General features: G+C 46.2%; 1 protein-coding gene across 5 annotated transcripts in view; it reads right to left on the bottom strand.

The window, feature by feature from the left end:
- Positions 1-474: 474 nt before the first annotated feature.
- MCFD2 (multiple coagulation factor deficiency 2, ER cargo receptor complex subunit) overlaps positions 475-20,417 on the bottom strand; it is a 30,048-nt gene continuing 10,105 nt past the window's right edge. The window contains exons 1-5 of one of the 5 annotated variants that reach the window (XM_045828875.1): positions 12,309-12,395; positions 9,684-9,748; positions 6,123-6,283; positions 5,223-5,382; positions 475-2,005 (exon numbers count right to left, since the gene is read on the bottom strand). In XM_045828875.1, the coding sequence (XP_045684831.1) occupies positions 1,874-2,005; positions 5,223-5,382; positions 6,123-6,271 (441 nt within the window). In that variant the 5' untranslated portion in view covers positions 6,272-6,283; positions 9,684-9,748; positions 12,309-12,395 and the 3' untranslated portion in view covers positions 475-1,873. Of the gene's footprint in view, positions 2,006-5,222; positions 5,383-6,122; positions 6,284-9,683; positions 9,749-12,267; positions 12,408-19,386; positions 19,440-20,417 lie in introns of those variants that run through there. The other 4 variants (XM_045828877.1, XM_045828878.1, XM_045828876.1 and 1 more) reach the window with 4 other exon arrangements.

The raw sequence follows: 20,417 nt of genomic DNA, 5'->3' as shown, positions 1-20,417 counted from the left end.
AGAAGGGCCAGTGCAAGATCCAAGGATCCTGGGAGGGAAAGGCGATGGCAACTCCCTTCCTTGCTTTTCAACTGGCAGAAAACAAAGTGTCATCTCCAAAAAACCAGGGGAGACTGTACTTTTTGCTTGGGCCTGGGAGGCTTGCAATAATGCTATCTATTTAAATTTTCTAGCAAAGAAAGAACAATCACCAGACTCAAGGAGAAAACTCTGTTTTCCTAAGCCAGAAAATGCTGTCACAATCTAAACTCGGCCAGAAAAGAAAGGTCCAAAAAGTGATATCATTCAGGGGAAAAAAATGTCTAAAAGGGTAAAGTGACTGAGTACTGGGAATCAATCTCTGCAAAAGGAACAGAGTACAGCCAGGGAGGATCACGGGACCTGTGACAGAGCAGGCCATTAAGCATCTCTATTAACAAAACAACGCTTTCATGAGGTGGGGGGAGAAGCCCACGTGGACAGAATCAACGGCTCTTTACCTTGTTTCATCAGTTTTATTGGTCATATATCCAGAATTCATTATATAAATCTTTCAAAATAACTAGATTTTACAAGAATAGTTTATAATTCAGCTCTAAATGCACAAATACTTGACACAGGAAACCATTTTTACAAATACATATGTTTTCTTATAAGAATACTTTAATAAAATAAATCTCTATACATCATACAAATTTTATGCAGTTCTTTTCTCCATTCAATCATCATTTCAAGATTTTCTACCGTAGCATGTCTATCACATCCAATAAACCAAGTGACAGTTTGCTGCTCCTTGTTATTCTAAACTATTACTGAGATTTCACACTGTTAAAGACTTTTTAGGCTTCTTTTCTAATCTTTTCCGATCTGAAAGAATTCACATATTTAGGTTAGAAGAGGTCATTTGCACAATATTCCCTCTAATTAGCACTTGACTCAGATTAATCACTGTGCTTGGTGAATGATCTTTTCAGTTTCCAGGTTAGCTAAGGCAGTGGCTGGTAGGTTTTACCCCCATTGCATCGAGCAGAAGGGATAAACCCTGGTAATTCCTAAGTTTCTAAACTGCAAAAAAAAAAAACAAAACAAACAAAAAAACACCCTAAAAACAGATTTAAATACAAATATTAAGAAAGCTAAAACATTTGCTATGGATTAGAGAATGCTTTTAAATTCAAGGTCTCTCCCAGGTTGAAGAAGACATAAAAGAAATAAAGTATTAGAATATGGCAGTAGTTTGATGATAAAATATTGAAAGACTGAGAAGAGGCAATCACTTAGGTCAGTGATGTATCACATCCAGAGTGCCGGAAGACACACATTCAATGGCGAGCTGAACTCAATAGCTGACGTCTGTGTTATGCTTTGAATTTGAAATACCTTAATCAATACTCACTCGCCCAAAGCAAGTAATCATTTAAGCCTGGGGAACTCTACAGAATACTGACCACGTTTACCTGAAGAGACAGGACCCACAGAGGGAAACATTTGGCAGTAATTCCATTCCTTTGCTGTTACTAAAAAGCGTGTCCACTTGGCAAAGCCTGTGTTACTTCTCAGACAGCATGAATTAAAACCAAGAGACCAGCAATATTCTATAGTCATGTTCCTGAGTACTCAGCTCCAATTATCCGATTATCCAATATTCTTAAAAAGATTTAATTGAGCCCTGTCCGACAAGAGACTGAACAGTACTTGGGGACTATACCGTGTCCCATTTTGCTTCTCTTTTATTTCTCTCGACTTCTCTTTCTCACACCAGTGTAACATTTGCTACATGTTTTTACCAAAATACTTCAGCAGTATTGGAAATGAGTTATTCTGCGTTATCGAAAGTGTCCAATCACATTACAATGGATCACATTTGCATCGTAACTAGGAGATGGTCAGACATCTACTGCAGTGACTTTGCAAATTCCGCATAGTCGATGTATCCGTCATTGTTCTTGTCATCATCTCTCAAAACACCATCTATTAAGTTAATCAGGTCCTCTTCGCTCATTGGTAGTGCTTGTTCTTCCCCTCCCTGCAAAATTCAAATTAGACAATGAGTTGGCATCTTATTGGAAGTGCTCAGCAAATTTCAAAAATGTCCAAGCTTATACGTGTCCAAAAACTCCTTCAGTGAGTACGTGGCTTCTTGTAGGAACCCACAAACCATATATCCGATATAGAGTCAATTCATAATGATCCAGTTTAGAAATTATATTTGCTGGTTAAAAGAAAGATACAAAGTTGGCCCTTGCTCATTTATGTTAAAAATTACTTTCTGGACTTCCGGCAAGATGGAGGCATAGGTGGTTGCACTGTACCTCCACACACTACCAAGATTGGAACAACAACAATTTAGAGGCAGAATAACACCCAGAACTGACAGAAAATTTATCTGAATGAAAGTCAGACAGCCAAGAAGTTGAAGTAGACCCGTTCATCCAGGCCAGGAGGAGAGGCAGAGACGAGCAGCCCACCCGGGTCATGACTTGGAGAACAGGGAGAATTGGGTGCATAAGGCAACCGGGAGCATGTAAGGCATCTGGGGCGCACAAGATCGCAGCGGGTGGACCCTGAGTACACAAGCGGCAGCTGGTGGACCCAGTGAGGCAGTGATTGTGGACCAGGGCAGAGCGTGCAACCCAGGATCCCAGGGAAGGGACTGAGGTCCCACGAGAATGGAGCTACCGCCATTGTTCCCTCTCAACCCTGCCCTCACATACAACGTCACAATCTAGCGACTGGGGTGTCCAGCCCTGGTGAACACCTAAGGCTCCACCCCTCACCATAACAGGAGCAACCAGACCGAAAAAAAAAATGGCTCAAACAGAAGAACAAATCAGTGCCCCAAAATTCATCCTTTTGAGTGACCAAGAGATAGCTAACCTATCAGATGAACAGTTCAAAACACTGGTAATCAGGAAGCTCACAGAATTGGTTGATTTTGGTCACAAATTAGATGAAAAAATGCAGGTTACCATAAAAAACATGAAGGAAAATGCACAGAGAACCAATAGTGATGGGAAGGAAACTGTGACTCAAAACAATAGAGTGGACCAGAAGGAAGAAAGAAACAACCAAACAGGAAAGAATGGAGAAATAAGAATTCAAAAAAACGAGGAGAAGCTTAGGAACCTCCAGGACATCTTTAAATGTTCCAACATCCGAATTATAGGGATACCAGAAGGGGAAGGGGAAGAGGTAGAGCAACAGATTGAAAACGTATTTGAACAAATAATAAAAGAGAACTTCCCCATTCTGGCAAAGAAAATGGACTTCCAGAAAGTCCAGGAAGCTCAGAGAGCCCCAAAGAAGTTGGACCCAAGAAGGAACACACCAAGGCACATCATAACTACATTAGCCAAGGTAAAAATGAAGGAGAGGTTCCTAGAAGCAGCAAGAGATAAGGAGACAGTCACCTATAAAGCAGTTCCCATCAGACTATCAGCTGATTTTTCAAAAGAGATCTTACAGGCAAGAAGGGGCTGGAAAGAAGTATTCCAAGTCCTGAAAGGCAAGGACCTATATCCCAGATTACTCTATACAGCAAAGCTTTCATTTAGAATGGAAGGGCAGATAAAGTGCTTCTCAGGTAAGGTCAAGTTAAAGGAGTTCATCATCACCAAGCCCCTATTTTATGAAATGTTAAAGGGACTTATCTAAGAAAAGAAGATTAAAAAAAACATGTATAGTAAAAGGACAGCAAACTCACAATTATTAACAACCACACCTAAAGCAAAACCAAAAGAAACTAAGCAAACAACTAGAACAGGAACAGAACCACAGAAATGGAGATCACATGGAGGGTTAGCAACAGGGGAGTGGGAGGAGGAGAGAGGGGGAAAAGGTACAGAGAATAAGTAGCATAGACTGTAGGTAGGAAATAGACAGGGGGAGGGTAAGAATAGTATGAAAAATGTAGAAGCTGAAGAACTTATAAGCATGACACATGGACATGAACTAAAGGGGGGAAGTGGGTGGGAGAGGGTGTACAGGATGGAGGGGAGTGAAGGGGGGAAATGGGACAACTGTAATAGCATAATCAATAAAATATATTAAAAAAACATTAACAAAATGAAAAAAAATTACTTTCCATCCTTTTCTATTTACAAAGTCATACATGTTCGTCATAGGACAGATCTGGCTCACACAGAACTGTGCGTTGCAGAGATTCTGTGACCCACAAACCCGTCCTAGAGAAGAGCTCACACTCTGGGCACCATTTACCCTGAGAAAGTAAGAAGCAGTCCACTCTGGACCACATCTTGGAGTCAGACCCAGAGGAGGAAGGACTGCCAACCAGCAGAACCAGTTAGGATCTTTGAGGGGAAGGTGCTTCTCCTGTTCCAGGGGCTCCCTGTGCCCAGTGCTGAGCTAACGCTGTTCACATCCCGTGCCGATTCCTCCTCTGGCCCCTCTCCCATACCCGCCCTTGCTTCTCCTACAGCCACCACCACGCCCACCTGCCAGGACCCTGAATCCATTCTTCTCCCTGATGCCAGACTCCCCTCACGTCCATCTGTCGGCCTCCCACGGCACAGAGCTTCCTGAAGCACTGTTCTAACATGCCGTTCTCCTGTGCAGAGCCATCAGCGCTCCCCAATGCCTTCAAAGGAAGCCCAAACCTCCTCTCCTGGGCAGCCGATGTGATCCCATCCCCCTCACCAACTTTGCCTCTCCCCCTCTCTCTGCACTGCAGCATGGCAGAGCAGGACCGGCATTCTATCTGAAGACATAAGATTTCAAATTCAGTTTCCTCCCCTCCAAAATCAGGTAATAACAATGCTTGCCCCTGCCTACTCACAAGCTGTTGCAAAGATCCAGTGAGATCTCCAACCTATGAAAGTGCTTTATAAACTGCTTTGTGTGCAGGAGTGTACACACCTTCAATGATCGCTGAGTCTCTCTGTCCCTTGCTTCCGACTTCCCACTCTTCTCAAACAAAATTTCTCTCTTGCTCTGCATTGTGAACATGGTCTGTCTTTTGGGCACTGGTTTGCAAACTCTGGCGTGCAGCAGAAATGCCTATGGCACTTGTTAAAGACACAGGGCCTGGGGCTTCTGCCTCAGCAGGTCACCCTCTTCGAGAAGGACCACTCAATAGGATAAGAGACAGGACAGAGTGGTGAGTGGAAAAAGGAGAAGCAGTAATACTGGTACACATGGACAGCACAGGTCACTAAGCCTGGGGACTGAAGTCCCAAAGGGAGACCTTTCCGGGCCACAACCCCATGCACCACTGCCTCACCTACCTCTTTATGGACATGAGTGATGGCTGTGGAGAGTTCCAGGCCATCAAGCAAATTATTGCCGTCATAGTCATGCATTTTGAAATAATGGAGCTGCAGTTCTTGTGGGGACATCTGTGCCTCTGGTTTGTTGATGATGCCTTCTAGATGTTCCATGATGTGCCTGGAAACCAACAGTGAGACTCAGACCACCTGGCAGGGCCGGTGGGGTCATGCCGAAACCTAAGGACTCTTGAAAGTTCAAGGTCTGAAAATTCACCCATTGAACAAACACAAACAGATACGGTGGCAGACCACATTCAAGGATGGCAGGTACAGGCAAGGCCATGAAAGGAACAGGGAATAAAACCAAACACTGCCTCTATTATGCTGGCAAGATTATGGGTGTTTTTTTTCTTTATTACTAGAATGGTGTTATAATATTTTTGAGGCTATCAATTTAAAAATATTTTTTAAGCAATTCAAGAATAACAGTATAATATGTGAGGCTAAATGGACCAAGACAGAAGTTGCAAAAAATGATTCAATGTTGGAATGCGCCAATAAAAAAAGAATCTTGTCGGAGTCAAGCAACCATAGTTCATCCTGGCTGCCACCACTGTGGCTGTGCGTGTGCGTGCGTGCGTGCGTGCATGCGTGTCTGGCTGTCTGCAGTGAGAGACAGAATGGGTTCAGGCAAGTAAGTCATGCACCCCACTGGGGCCTCAAGACCCCCACTGGTGATATCACAACAAAAGGAACACGGGTGGCTGACTTACGGGTGGCTGTAAGGAATAAATCTCATCCTTGGAAAATGTCAAGGAGCACAAATAGAAGGGAAAGAGACTAAGGGTACCATGGAAGCTGGCTGCAGCTGCAGAGGAAGGGGAGACCCCTGGTCCATAGCCCTGGCTGAATACGTACTCTTGGTCGTGCACTGTGTTCTTGTCCAGGCCCACGCTGCCGGGATGGGAAGAGCCGACCCTGGGCTCCTCGGCCCTGGTGCCCGGGACACAAAAGGCCCAGAGCAGACCCCAGAGGAAGGGGGTTCTAAGCAGCCGCAGAGATCTCATGGTCACCAGTACCTGGGAGGTGGGGACACAAAAGAGGAAGCTGAGAACACCAGAGCTAAAGTTCTTACAAGACTCAACGCAGTGTGCTCCTGAGAAATCTGACGAAGGAGCAAGGTCGGGGAAGAGAACATGCTAATCTGGCTCCAAGGCCAGCTCTGCCACTAGGCCAGTAGACTCGAGGGCCCCGTCACACAATCGGGCGAGTCCATGACATTCCCTGAAGCACCTTCAGAATGCTTCAGAACGCAACTCACTGACAGCTTCAAGGGCTGTGAAGATCATTCCTGCCTATGAGAAACTTACAGTCTGGCCCTGGCTGGTGTGGCTCGGTGGATTGATGCCAGCCTGAGAACCAAAGGGTGGCCTGTTTGATTCCCTGTCAGGGCACATGCCTGGGTTGTGGGCCAGGTCCCTGATCAGGGGCATGTGAGAGGTAACCCCACACTGGTGTTTCTCTCCCTCTCTTTCTCCCTCCCTTCCTGTCTCTCTATAAATAAATAAATAAAATCTTTTTTTTTTTTTAAAGAAGAAACTGTCTGGTGAGAGAAATACTTCCTACTGGGAGTGCTAATAAAGGTAGAAAGTGAATTGTACTAAAGACAGATAAACCCTCTGAGTTCACAGAAAGAAATTTCAGAGGGTGGGAGCAAGGGAAGGAAGTGGGTTTGACTGGAGTGGGGGGAGGAATGCAGACACCTGTAATTGGACAACAATAAAGTAATTTTTTAAAAAAAGAAATTTCCTCTGGGTGAGGGAAAATCGGAGAAGGCTGGCAGACATGGGGACACTTCAGCTGGGCCTGGATGGACAAGTGTGCTGTGGGCGTGCAGGGATTAAAGGGCCAAGGGAAGGGTGTGAGCAGAGTGGCAGGTGCAGACGTGTGGGAAAGAAACTCCAAGGGGTTTGGTTGGCCTGGAAGCCAGAGGCTGTGACGTAGGCAGAACAGTGGACAACAGGCTGCAGAGGCTGACCAAGCAGTACTGCACGTGACTTTGCGTGGTAAGCCAAGAGGGCGGAAGTATCCTGAGGCTAATGGGGAGCCACTGAGGATTCCTGAATGGATGATGAGGTCAGAGCTCGTTTTCAGAATGGCTCATCTGGCAACAGGGAAGGTATTTAGTGGAGCAAATACAGAAGCAAATACAGAAAACACAGAAGCAAATACAGAAAAAGTCTTCAATTTAGTTGGTGGAAGGAATGAGGTAAGTTCAAGGCCATCACAGAGAAGATGACATTAAGCTCTTCTTTCATTACAGGCCTGTGACAAAGGACAGTAACTTAACCACCGTGAAAGAGCATTGGAAAGGAGAGGTACACAGAAATTAGGATTCTGCCCTGACTGGTGTGGCTCAGTGGATTGAGCACTGGCCTGCAAACCTAAAGGCTGCTGGTTCGATTCCCAGTCAGGGCACATGCCTGGGTTGTGGGCCAGGTCCCAGGTTGGTTGGGGCCAACCCATTAATGTTTCTGTCACACGTTGATGTTTCTTTCCCTCTGTTTCTCCCTTCCTGCCCCTTGCTCTAAAAGCAAATACACTAAAAAAGATAAAAAAGAAATTAGGATTCCATCAAACACTCCCAGGTTTGGTGAGACCTGCACCTGTGGTCAACAACAGGAAAACACAGTCAGCCACAAGCAAGCTCCCTGAGGCCAGGAGCGCTTTGTTCCCATCAGTATTTCCTGCCAAGAATCGGGCAGGGCTTGACTAACTAACAACTGTTTGTTAAACTGAAAGCCCCGGTCCTTTCTGGGGCTTATGGACTGGCTCCAAGAAGGGAGGGGAAGGACAGCCCGGAGACCTGCACACCAACACAGAGAGAAGCCCCGACTTCCACACTCACTGCCCCAAAGGCAGCAGTGCAGATTCTGCTGGATGACAAGGGCCATGAGTTCTAAGGGGCAACTGCAGCCACAGCCCCAAACCTACAGCAGTAACAAGAAAGCATACTGCACTGGCCGTGCCCTTACATGTGCTACACATGGAGCCCTGCTCCGACACTCCCAGCTCCTGGGCTGGGAAGTGGACGTGTGGCAGCCCCCACCCATCCTAAGGGGCAGGAACCTAGAAAACGCCACCTTTTCCTGAGATTTAGGGAACTTTCCCAAACCCACTTTGCCTGTCAGTATAACCTCCCATGCCTCCTCCAAGGGGACAGTCAGTAGGATGCACGACGTTTAGGGTGAAAAAGCAGCACCTAGTCTTGCTACTGAAGAGGGATATCCTAATGCAATCTGTCAGAATTAAAAATAGGAAAAGATGTTCGATATATATGGTTTATATCAAACAAAAAGAACAGGCTGCAAAAGTCTGTTAAGAATAATTCACTTTAAAAGTATCCAGACTCTGATGAGGCCACTGCCACTGTGCCTGGTACCTGAAAACAAGGTTTCAAGTTACTCTCGGCAGCGACAGCACAGGCCGCACAGGCCGGAACAGAACAGGACGGCTTGTTAGAGTTCTGGCCCCAGAGGGATCAGAGAGAGAAGCCAGTTCCTCCCAAGCCCTTTAGGCTCATATGGCTCAGAGGCCTCTTTCTCCAGCACGCCTTCTTTAATTCCAAGTCTGACTTAGCTGTCCTTCCCATGTGCTCCTGAGTGCTTCCCTTCAGAAGGGGCCTGTCCTTTGCCGACAACAGCTGTGAACTTGATCTTGAACAATGCCTGACTGACTACCATCAGTGCTCCTCGCTGGACTGGGCGCCGTGAGGGTGGGCGCTGCATCTACATTCCTAGCATCAGACAGTGCCAGGCACGGAGGTTACCAAGCACAGTCCTTAGACCGTGTGCCATGGTCCCTGGGGGACGTGGGGAGCCCCACTTTCACACATACATGCTGCCAAGTTTGGATGTCAATCTAATTAATTGAGCATACAACTTTTTTTTGAGATATCTATCAGATAGTTGAGCTAAGATATCACTAAACCCATGGTACCATTTCCTGTAAGTACACGGTTGGAAACTTAGTACATTAAATTGGGGGTGGGGAGTGGGGCAAGGATTCTATCCAAACAACACTGAAAAGTAACCAAGTGATTGGTAGTGCAATAACTATGGGTCCAAATGATCCCTTCTCCAAGGGAGGCAGAGCAAAGGCCGAGAACCACCGATGCCGAGCATGTCCCACTCAGGCTGGCTGCGGCAGGTGTCTAACTTACAGGTATACCTCGTTTTATTGTGCTTCTCTTTCCTGTTTCTCCTCAACATGGAGGCAAGACCCGCCACCAGCAAAAAGATTACAACTCTCTGAGGGCTCAAATGATGTTTAGCATTTTTTAGCAATAAAGTGTTTTTAATTAAGGACTGTACAGTTTCTTAGACATGTTTTTGCACTTTGCACACTTAAAAGAGTACCAGTATAGTGTACGCATAACTATTATATGCACCGGGAAGCCAAAAAATTCATAAGACTCACTTGATTGCAAAATTTGCTTTATTGTGGTGGTCAGGAACCAAACCCGTGATATCTCCGAGGTGTGTCTGTATTAGAACACAACAGAAACCAAATGTATGAACAGAGTGGCAATGAACACAGGGAATCCACTGCTACCTAACACTTTAAACAGTCACATTCAGAAAGAAACATAAGCAGTTCCCGTCACCCCTTTGAACAAGTTGCATCATCCACAGTCCAACCACTTCGCCCAAGGCCATGAGCAAACAGCCACGAGTAAACCCCAGGAGTTCCTGACCTCACTGGCCTTCTTTGAGAATATGTAAAGGTTAGGTCAGAGAAAACCTGAAGGAGGAGAGGTTTCTGAAGGAGACCTCAGAATACAACCCACACTTTGAGACATTCTGCACAAGAAGCCTCAGTCCTGGGGACAACACACCAGACCATGGGCAGCAGCGAGCCTCCCGCAGAGCTGGGACTGCGACAGGGCTCCCCTCGCAGCTCCAGTGTCCCCTTCCAGTCCCAGGGCATTTGCTCCCCCTGTCTCCACCTGTCTGCTGTCCCTCTTCCTTCCAGGCCCCGTTCAAATACCACCTCTGGGCTCTTCCAGCCTAGATCAGTTGTTCCCTCCTTGGCCCTCAGTCTGTACCCTCTCACGCTCATCTGGCCTTAAGATACACGTCACACATTGTTCTTCTTTTGTTTTTCTCTTCTCCTCCCTCTCTGAGGGCTGGGAACCTATCTGTTCTATCACTTTCTACCCTACAGAAGTTATCAGAAAGTGCCGAGCTGACCTACAGACAGCTGACGTTCGTGTCTGAATCAGGGCAGTGGGTCTTGGCCCAGGCTGAGTTGTTCCCTATCACAAAAGTTCTGGCCAAAGCTGGAAAAGTGACTTTCCTTGGAGCCTTCCCACCAGTGACTTGGCCTGGCCCACCCGTCCCTCCCATGAGGTGGTTGGTCCTATCAGCACAGAACCGTCTGGAGCCAGCCTTTCCCCCACCCAGACCACAGCAGCTGTTAGCACCATTTCCCTCACACCAAGGAACCTCAGTTAAGAATTCAGACTCAAAGCGGCCACACTCACCGACATCCAGACACCCCATACTCAGAGTCAATGCCAAAGAAAAACTCTGAGCGGTACTTCCCCTCTTAAAACTTCCCTGGGCCTGAACTGAAGATGAGAAAATAACCAAGTTCCTAGGCCAAACCTCCATATGGGTCGGGGGTTGAGAACAGATTCTGAAAGAACAGATCGGGGAGCCCAAGGAGCTGCCATGCTTCCTTTACACATTTAACTAACATATTTTTTATTTACTTATTTTTTTAATCCTCACCTGACCACATTTTTTTTCATTGCTTTTAGAGAAAGAGAGGAAGGGAGAGAAGCATCAGTGTGAGAGAGAAACACTGACTGGTTGTCTCCCAGAGGCGCCTGGACTGGGGATTGAACCTGCTACCCTTTCATCACCGCACAATGCTCCAACCAACTGAGCCACACTGGCCAGGGCATAACATAATCTTTCCCCATAGCCTGGTGCTGCACAAGGTGTTAAAGGTAGGACTGTGACTGTGACAAACTCCACTCACACAGATTACAGCCTGTGGACCAGTAAGACACACAACCCACACCTGAAGTAATTTGTTAAGGATTTGATTTTTTTTTTTCAACCAAAGGACAGCACCTGAGGCAGAGGGAACCTCTTGTAACAGACACCTAAGCCTAGAAAGAACTTGGTCCAACCCAGAGCTAAAAAGGGTTCAATACGGTTGAAGACACACTATAGTGGAGACTGATGAGTTAAGAGTAAAAAGACAGCAGGCCACGAAGGGGCTTGCAAGCTCTGTTGGATAGCTTGGAAGAGCAATGAGAACCCACTGGAAGGTCAGAGAGGGAAGAAGAACATGATCAGATCTGTGCTTTAGGACCATCACTCTGGCTTCCCAGTACAAAATTACAGGGAAATCAACAAGGCATACATGGGATCAGTCAGGAGTCGACTGGGGTAGTCCAAAAAAGAAATGACGGTCGCCTGAACTAGCTAGAGCAGTGGCTGGCAGTGTAGAAGCGGACCCGAGAGAGATTTGTGATGGATTCCATATGGGTGGTAAAGGAGCACAGGAGGTAGGGAATGACGCCGAGGTTCTGGCTTGGGCACTGGGTGGATGGCGTGCATGCCCGGATAGGAAATACAAGAGGAAATCTGCTTCCCTCGCCTTCTCATTTCCCCGGCACAGCCAAGTCAGGTTCTCCTGGCCAGACAGGACCAGTCTGTCGTCTCCTCCAGGGGCCGATGGCGACGGAGGGTGGGGGACACCAACAGCAGACTGAGTCACGCCCCACGGCCGGTCCTTCAAGAGGGCAGACATCTGCCCGGCCGGGCCCCTCTGGCTTCAAAGCCCCCAACGACCCGAGGCTCGGCTCCTAGCCAGCTAAGCTCCCGAGGTGGCTCGGGGGCGGAGACCCACACCTAGGCCACAGAGGCCTCTCAACCTGAGCCCGAGGCCCGGAGACCCCAGAGAGACACTGGGATTCCGCCCTGTTGTGGACCCTTGGGCGCCTCTCCATCAACCTCCTCCCCCAGGGTCGAGTCAGGGGACTCACAAGCCGCGGCCCGCGCCTGGGATGCTCCCCGGTTCACTCACCCTCGCAGCCCGCAACTACAGTTTCCTCAGACGCGAAATGTTCCGGCCTGAACCTCGCCAGCCCCCGTCCTCAGAAAGCTTTTTACCCCAGCCCCGCCCCCCCCCCCCCCAGACCTGCTGTGCGCAAGCGCTGTTTCTTCTGCCCGCCCATTGGCGCCGTGAGGCTCCGCCCCTGGTCAGAGCCCCTCAGTGTGTACAGCTCCGGTAATTCCACGTGTAACGGGCTCCAGAGGGAGGAGCAGACGCAGTTCTTATTTCTGCTTCCAAAGGCAACAATCGGCTGGCGCCTGAGGTGATTGACCTGAACCTCCGGGGGCCTGGAAGGTTGCTAGGCAACTTCGGAAACTCCCAGGAAAGCTGTCCCACGTGAGAGGTAGAGTGGCAAAAACTGAGCGGGGCGGACGCCAAAGTTACCTTCCAGCTCCGCCTCCATTTCCACTTTCACAGCAGTTTCTCCAACTGCAAATTGGAAAGAAATCATGGGAATCTAATTCCGTTCCTAATGAAAGAGCTAAAAGACGCCAGAGCCTGCCTTGAATCCTGTGTTTCCAAAATGGGTCTACTTCCAGACTCTGCTTTCTCCATTCCACAAGAGCCATCATGAGCAATACCTATTCACTCATATAGGAGTCCCCCCAAGACAGTTCAAACACCACGTTACCTGTACATTTCGTGAAATGCTTGCACTTCTATTGATATAGAAGTTAAAAAAAAGACCCATAAGTAGAAGAAACGAATACATAAGCCCTGCATAACCCTGCTCTTATTTATACCTTTGCCACCATACAAAACTGTCATTCCATGAATATCTATTAACCAGATAGGTAAATTAATGTGAAAGTGCCATTAAAATTTTTTTCTCATTTGTCTCTAGGAAGATACGTAATCATTTTTTTCATCAAAGTCTGGGTCCTGAAAGGGAGAAAAGGAAAGAAAGAAAGTGGCTAAGTAAGTAGATGGTCTCAGAACCCTTCCTGCAACTGGCTTTAGCGGATCAGTTCCTTGCAAGTTGGCGGAGGCAACTGCCATGGAGAGTGGTTCGTTCCTTCTTGCCTTCATCTGAGTTTGAAATCTGTTAATCCTATCCCAGAGAAAAGTCCCAGGACCCCAAAGCTCCTGAAGAAACCCTATTAATCCAGGACCCCCTCTCCTTTCCTTACTCGGAAGTTTGAGTTGGTTTGATACAATTCATTTTCCAGCTCTGCATCTGCCATCCACCTATTCTTCCGTTTGCTCATTTGTTCAGTAATTCAGTAACATTTCTTGAGTACCCCCTATGTACAAGGACAGCTATTTTCAACCTTCTTCATCTCATGGCACCCATGAACTAATTACTAAACTTCTACAGCACTCTAAAAAATAGATTTGTTGCTGATCTGACAAAAAAATAGGTATAATTTTGATTCATTCACACCATATAGCTAGTATTGTGTTGACTGTTGTCATTTTTGAAAGTTTAGTAATCGAGGAGAAAAGAGGTCAGTGCCCCTGACTAAAACAGTCAGGTTTTGCATGTTTTAAAAATTCTTGCAGCACACCAGCTGAAAATTGCTGTACTAGGAGTTACTAGAGATACAAATACAAATAAGACATGGTCTCTTTCTCCAAGAAGCTCAGTGTCAAAAGAGGAAAAAAGAAAAATAAATACAAAATAGAGAAAACAAGACAAAAAACAATGACAACAGAAACAAAAAGCTCAGTATCTGGTACCAGTGTCTCTATTTCTGTGGATCTTATCCTCTTCCCTCTCCTGCATCACCCAGTGCTCCCTCTCTAATAAACCATTCCTGTTGTCATGTAACCTTGCCCTCTAGTTTCTTCCCCACCACACTGCTGAAACTGCAATCTGCATGCAAATCCGGTGGTACCTTCTCCTTCTCTGCACTTGCCCTCTCAGTACTATTCATCACAGCCAGTCACTCCCACTTTGACACACTTTCTTCTCATGTGTTCTCAAACAGTACCCTCCTACCTCACTGGCTATTCTTTTCTGGATTCTTTTCACTGACTTCTCATCTTCTGCTCAACCTACAAGTGTCAAAGCACCCAGGGTCTATCCTGACTTGCCTTCTCTTCTCTACCTACCCACTCTCCTTATGTGATTGCATCTAGTCCTATGGTTTTAGGTGCCATTTCTAAGAAGATGACTCCAAAATTTATATCTCTCGTGATGATCTCTGCCTGTAAGTCCCAACTCCTCTAAGTAACTGCCTACTTGATATCTGCACATGAAGGTCTAACTGGCATCACAAACTTGACTTGGTCCCTGAAATACTAAATTTCGTCCCCAAACATATACCTGTTTTGTCCATATAGGTGAATGTCACTGCTGTCTTTTTAGTTGTTTAAGCCAAAATGCTAGGAGTTATCCCCCCAACCCATACACACACACACACACACTCTCCCTGAGCTCTGTTGAGATATAAATGACATCCAACAAACCATCTGCCACCTAGATTACTATGAAAATGTCCTAACTGACCTCCCCGCTTCCTATCTTGCCCCAGTCTAGTCCATAAGTGAGATGATATATTTGTTTAAGTCATTTATAGGTCAGGATTCTATAACTTGTAGCTGAACACATTTTTAATAGGCAAATCATTTGGTAACAAGTAGGACACTGAAAATGCACTAAAATGTAGAATTGGCTAGCGAAGGGTTCAGGTAGTCAGTGGCGAAGATTCTCTATTCTATGCTGGAAAGTTGGTGGTCAACTCGTTAAACAGTAGTAAAGCTGTCAAACTGCTGTCGCTTGCCGGATTTGGCCACATGCCAAAGTTTTATTGTAGGAGAAATCTCAGGAATGATGCAGGATATTGGTAAATTTTTTAAAAAGTAGCTTTCAGCAAAGTCCTTTGAGAAAGTGGCAAATCTAGATTAGAGAGTTCTAACTGACTTGAAAGCAGAGATTAAATAAGGTCTTAGTAAGAGAACTCCTTACCTAAGGCTTACAACCTGCATTGGCTGAGTCCCACAGCTTGGAACCTTGCTGAGTTGAAAACAAAATGATTTTCTTTGTATACCCCAGCTGAAGCCGGAAGTGGAGACAGGCAGGAGGCAACTTTATCAGGAAATTAAGATTGAGGCCCAAGGTAGCAGACATGGACGATGGGTGGCCTCTCTCCACCTGCAGCTGTTGTTCTGAGTCGCCTCAACTGCAGCTGAGCACGCAAAGGTCAGCCCCCAGAAGACTTACACAGTCTAACTCTTGGTGGTAGCCCAGGTTCCATTTCCGACCCCCTTCTCTTTCGACATCTCCACAATAAAGGCTAAAAAACGTTAATGTTTTTTTTGCAGCTAGATGTCCACGTGACACAATTCTGGGCAATGAGACATCAGGGGAACTTGGGAAATCTTTTGCTCTTCTGATAAAAGAGACAAGTGATTGGTACAGACCTCTCCCCTTCTTCCAGCCCTGAATGGGGTGTGCATCACCTCAGAGTTATCCTCAACCACGAAGGGAAGTGGGAGAATTTCAGAAAGGCAGCCCCAGTGCTGTGGGCTGCTGAATGGCGGCGCCAACAACTGCTTACCTCCAGGTCTCCTGTTACAGTGTGGGGGGAGGGGGGAGAACTATTTGCTGAAGCCACTCTAAAACAGTTACTTGCAGTTCAAAACATTCCTGAGTGATAAGGAAGTCAAACAAGATATGAACTCAAATGTGAGCTGAATTTATCAATGTGAGGTCACCAGGGGCTTGGGGAACAGTTTATGTGGTGCACTAAACACCAGCTGAATGGCAATGGGTGACGAGTGGCTGGTAGGTAAACAGTGGGTGTGACAGGTGTGTATGAGTCTTTCAAGCACTAGCTGTGAAGGGACAGGAAAGTAGCTCGAGGGGGACACAGGAGGCAGGGAGGGTTGTCTTTAAGGTAGAGGGCCTTGTATATGTTTTAAATTCTTCTGGGAAAGAGCCAGCAAAAATGAGACTGAAGAAACAGCAAAGTGGACAAAATGGGAAGAATCAGGTTATGGAGGAGGCAGAAGAGAGTGGATATAAAGCCCGGGGGGGCGGGGGGTAGCCTGAAATTTGGGAAGCATGACAGCTTTCTGAGACTGCCATGTTTGGGGCAGCGGCAGGGAGCTTGAGTGGGTCAACATTTGAAATCTTCATTGTGTAACTGAGAAAGCGAGCTGCCCAGGGGAGACAGAAGACCCTCTGGCCTGAGTTGAAGGCTCAGTTGAAGTTGGAGATCATTCATTTATAATGGTGCCGTCTGCATCATTAGTTGACTGTATACAATGGGTAATGTGCATTTCTTGAATTTGAATTTTGAAAAGTTTTTGTATCTAAGTTATACGTGGATATGCCTAGGGAAAAAATAGAATGGAAAGTTGCTTAATAAAAAACAAGTTCCTCTCTCTCAATCACCAACTCTTTTCCCTCCTGGTAGCTGCTGGTTAAGACCACACCAGGTTTGAATGGGGGTGGGGGTGGGCGCACTGGAGAGCAGTTAGGGGAGTAGGAAGTTCTGACATGACTGGGATGATAAGTTGGCTCCTCCACCCCGACCTGACCCCCGAATTTGACCGATGTCTGATGCTGGCTCACTCACTCATGCGCAGTGCTTTCCTGTGGCCCCCTGCTGGAGCCCTCCCTGCAGTTCCCTTGACAGGGGCAGCACCTCTTTCAGAAGGCTGCTGGCCTTCTCCCACTACCTGGTTTCCCCTGGCACTCCGGCAGATACCATTTGGCCACAATCCCCTTCAAAATGACCTCAAGCTGGTTCAAGGGCTCCTGACTTTGGTTGTGTTTGAGCCAGGGCGGAGACTCCCTGTTCCTTGGGTGTTTTCCAAGCCCATGGGGCCCAATATGGGATGTGAACAAGGAAAAGCGATACTGAGGGTGATGTCTGGAAAGATGGGCCTAAGAGCACCCGCAAGGAGTCCCTATATCCGCAGCATGGTTCAGCAAAGCAGGCGAGAATTCCCCAGCCCTCCACGGGGACCAGGTGTGAGAGCAAAGCCCCCAGAGGAGACCTGGTGACTGTGGTGAGGAGAATGCAAAGTGGATCCACCTGACAACCGGAGGCCATGGCGGGACTCCAGACACTGGTAGCACGTGCGGAAAGCACAGCGGCATCCTGTCCTGGGACCATATGACGTCAGAGCCATTCCTCACTCTTCCCCCATTGTGTTCTGCTTCACGAGGGGGCTGACCCCAGTGGGTGGCATCTCCTAGTCTCCCCTGTCACCTGGCTTTCTGCTGGCTAAGCTAGTAGAGGGCACCAGCAAGAGATGAGAGGATGGAAGGAAGGGGCTGCTTCTACTGGCAAGGGAGACTCTCAGTTTCAGGAATTCCAGGTACTCGGTGAATTGCAATCCACCACAATCTCCCATTCTAAGTCCCAAAGTTCCATATGTTCTTAGTCCATGCCACAGCTTTCTCATAAGACACACGATGGGTTTGTAAATTCATATCGCATTGTAATCATACAGGTTCCTACAGTATCAGACACGGCCTCTAGATTTTAGCTGCTTATGTCCAGCAGCTCCAAGAGAAAAGATTTTTTTCAGGCATTTTTTAGAGGCTTTGACTGTGGCCTGAGCAAAGAATTTAAAATCCTGAGTTGATTTTTTAAAATTTATCACTTTAAAGCTCTCTCATGTTTTAAGTCATCAAAACTAGTCAGCCAGCCTCACACTGTGATCCCCCTTCCCACCACAATGACCCATCACCATTCACGGAGGGTCCGGGGAGACATTCCGAGAAGAGCCTAGGCACGGCGGCTTCAGCAATGACTTTCACACGGAAGACTTTCAGAGCCTCTGTTTTCATGGGCACTCTGCTAAAATTGGTCTGCCTGACAAGGACCTGCCTTAGAACATGTACGCCCTTTCCCCATTATGTTCCCTCCCCACTTTTAAAGGGACCTTACATTTTGAATCCTACTAAGATGCATTGCTTCGGGGCATTCAAAAGCTCAGGATAACCCCAAAAGGGGCAATTCAAAATACTAATGTCCAGTAAAATCTGCTTTAATCAAGGGACTGAGGAAGGGCCTCGTATTTCTGTCTTCCTTATTCATATTTCTTTTTTTTAAAAGATTTTATTTATTTATTTTTAGAGAGGGAAGGGAGGGAGAAAGAGAGGGAGAGAGAAACATCAATGTGAGGTTGCTGGGGGTCATGGCCTGCAACCCAGACATGTACCCTGACTGGGAATCGAACCTGCGACACTTTGGTTTGCAGCCTGCGCTCAATCCACTGAGCTACACCGACCAGGGCTTCATATTTCTGATAAGGGTGAAAGGTGCTAAAAGAAGTTTGGCTTCTGCTGGGATGTTCTAAATTCAGATATTCTGCAAACGGGGTGGGGGGTGGAAATGATGAGCACCTGTACTTAATGATTTCACTTCTTCCATCTTTGTTAGCAAAGAACTTATCACTCCTGATGAAAAGTGCCACGACTGCTGATTTTGTGAACTCCTACCTACATACACTGTGTCCCTGGAAAGTCAAATACAGTAACATGTCTTAACATCCTTCTTGTCTCCCTCTCCTTCCAGTCATGTTTTTATTTGCATATTTTGACATTAGTTATTTTGGACAAATATTCTCTTCTTTTCTTCAGTCTCATTTTTTAAAGAACCATAAATTTATCAAAATATTTGATCACCCTGACATCCCATATCTCTTGAAGATGCTCCTGGATTTGTTTCTCTTGCTTAAACCCTTCCTTTAAAGGTATTTTCACTGTGGCAAATATTTGAGGCTTTGCATGCCTGAGAATACTTTTATTACTTACTCTTGCTCATCAAAATGAAAATTTGGCTGTATACAAAACTTCACGTTCAAAGTCCTTTTCCCTCAGTACTTAAATAGGGAAATAAATATTTGGTCACAAGAAAAGCTATATGATCATGTTAAAATATGGGAGGAAAGGGCATTTAACAAAATTCAATACTATTCCACAATCAAGACTTTCTGCAAAGGAGGAATAGAAGAGTAGTCTCTCTGGCTGACAAAGGGCACCTATGAAAAACCTAGAGTAAAGGTGCTTGTAGAGGAAGACAGTCCTGCCCCCTAACATCAAGAACAAAGCAAGCACAGCTGCCTTCAACACACCCCCACTCACCGTTCTGTGGGAACTTCAGGCCATTGCAGAAAAAGGTGTAAAAGGCACACAAACTGGAAAGGAAAATAACAGCCTTTATTCACAGGTGACATGATCACGCACATAGAATATCCTAGAGAAACTACTAAAACGCTACTAAAACTGTTAAGTAAATTTATCAAGGCCATAGGCTACAGGTTAATATACAATAATCAATGGTATTTCTATATATTAATGAACACGTGGAAAATAAAAAATTTAAAATACCATTATGATAGCAACCAAAAACATAAAATATTTAGGGATAAGTCTAATTATTTTAAGCATGCTTTTAAAAATAGTCGGGTAATTCTATTATCCCCAGTTATGGTCTAGTCAAGCTGCGTGGCTACTGTTTTGACTCTGTCAGAGCACAACTTAGGCATTTATTTATCTGCAGGCAAATGATACACGCACTTATTTTAAAGAAAATAGTCCTGCCCTGGCTGGCGTAGCTCAGTGGATTGAGCGCGGGCTGTGAACCAAAGTGTCACAGGTTCGATTCCCAGTCAGGGTACATGCCTGGGTTGCAGGCCATAACCCCCAGCAACCGCACATTGATGTTTCTCTCTCTCGAGCTCTATCTCCCTCCCTTTCCTCTCTAAAAATAAATAAATAAAATCTTTTTTAAAAAATTAAACAAAAATAAAGAAAATAGTCCTTAGACTGTTGTCAACAAAAAGGGATTTACAAAAGAGAAGAAAACACTAAAGACACTGAGAACAGTGAGTTTGGGGATTTTTTTAGTTTGATATTTGGGTGGGTAAGAAGCTGGTGGACTTTCTAGCAAAGGGTCTCGTGTGGGACCTGGGCTGTCGAACAGGCTGGCCGGGTGAGCACGGGAAACAATATCAGTTACGGACACACTCTCCCAACCACGAGGAGGAGGTTTTAGCTATGGAGTGTTCATGCTGGGCCGATGTTATGGTGTTAGGCCCAGTCTGTACCACTTCCCTCAGTGATTCCCCACAGTGGTTTTTCCCTCCTGCATTTTATAATCGTAGATGATAACC

Source organism: Phyllostomus hastatus, unplaced genomic scaffold (assembly GCF_019186645.2).
Source record: "Phyllostomus hastatus isolate PE091 unplaced genomic scaffold, TTU_PhHast_1.1 phas_scaffold_78, whole genome shotgun sequence".
Classification (NCBI taxonomy): Eukaryota; Metazoa; Chordata; class Mammalia; order Chiroptera; family Phyllostomidae; genus Phyllostomus; species Phyllostomus hastatus.
Note: the sequence above shows the minus strand (reverse complement) of the source record. Positions and strands in the feature narration are given on the sequence as shown.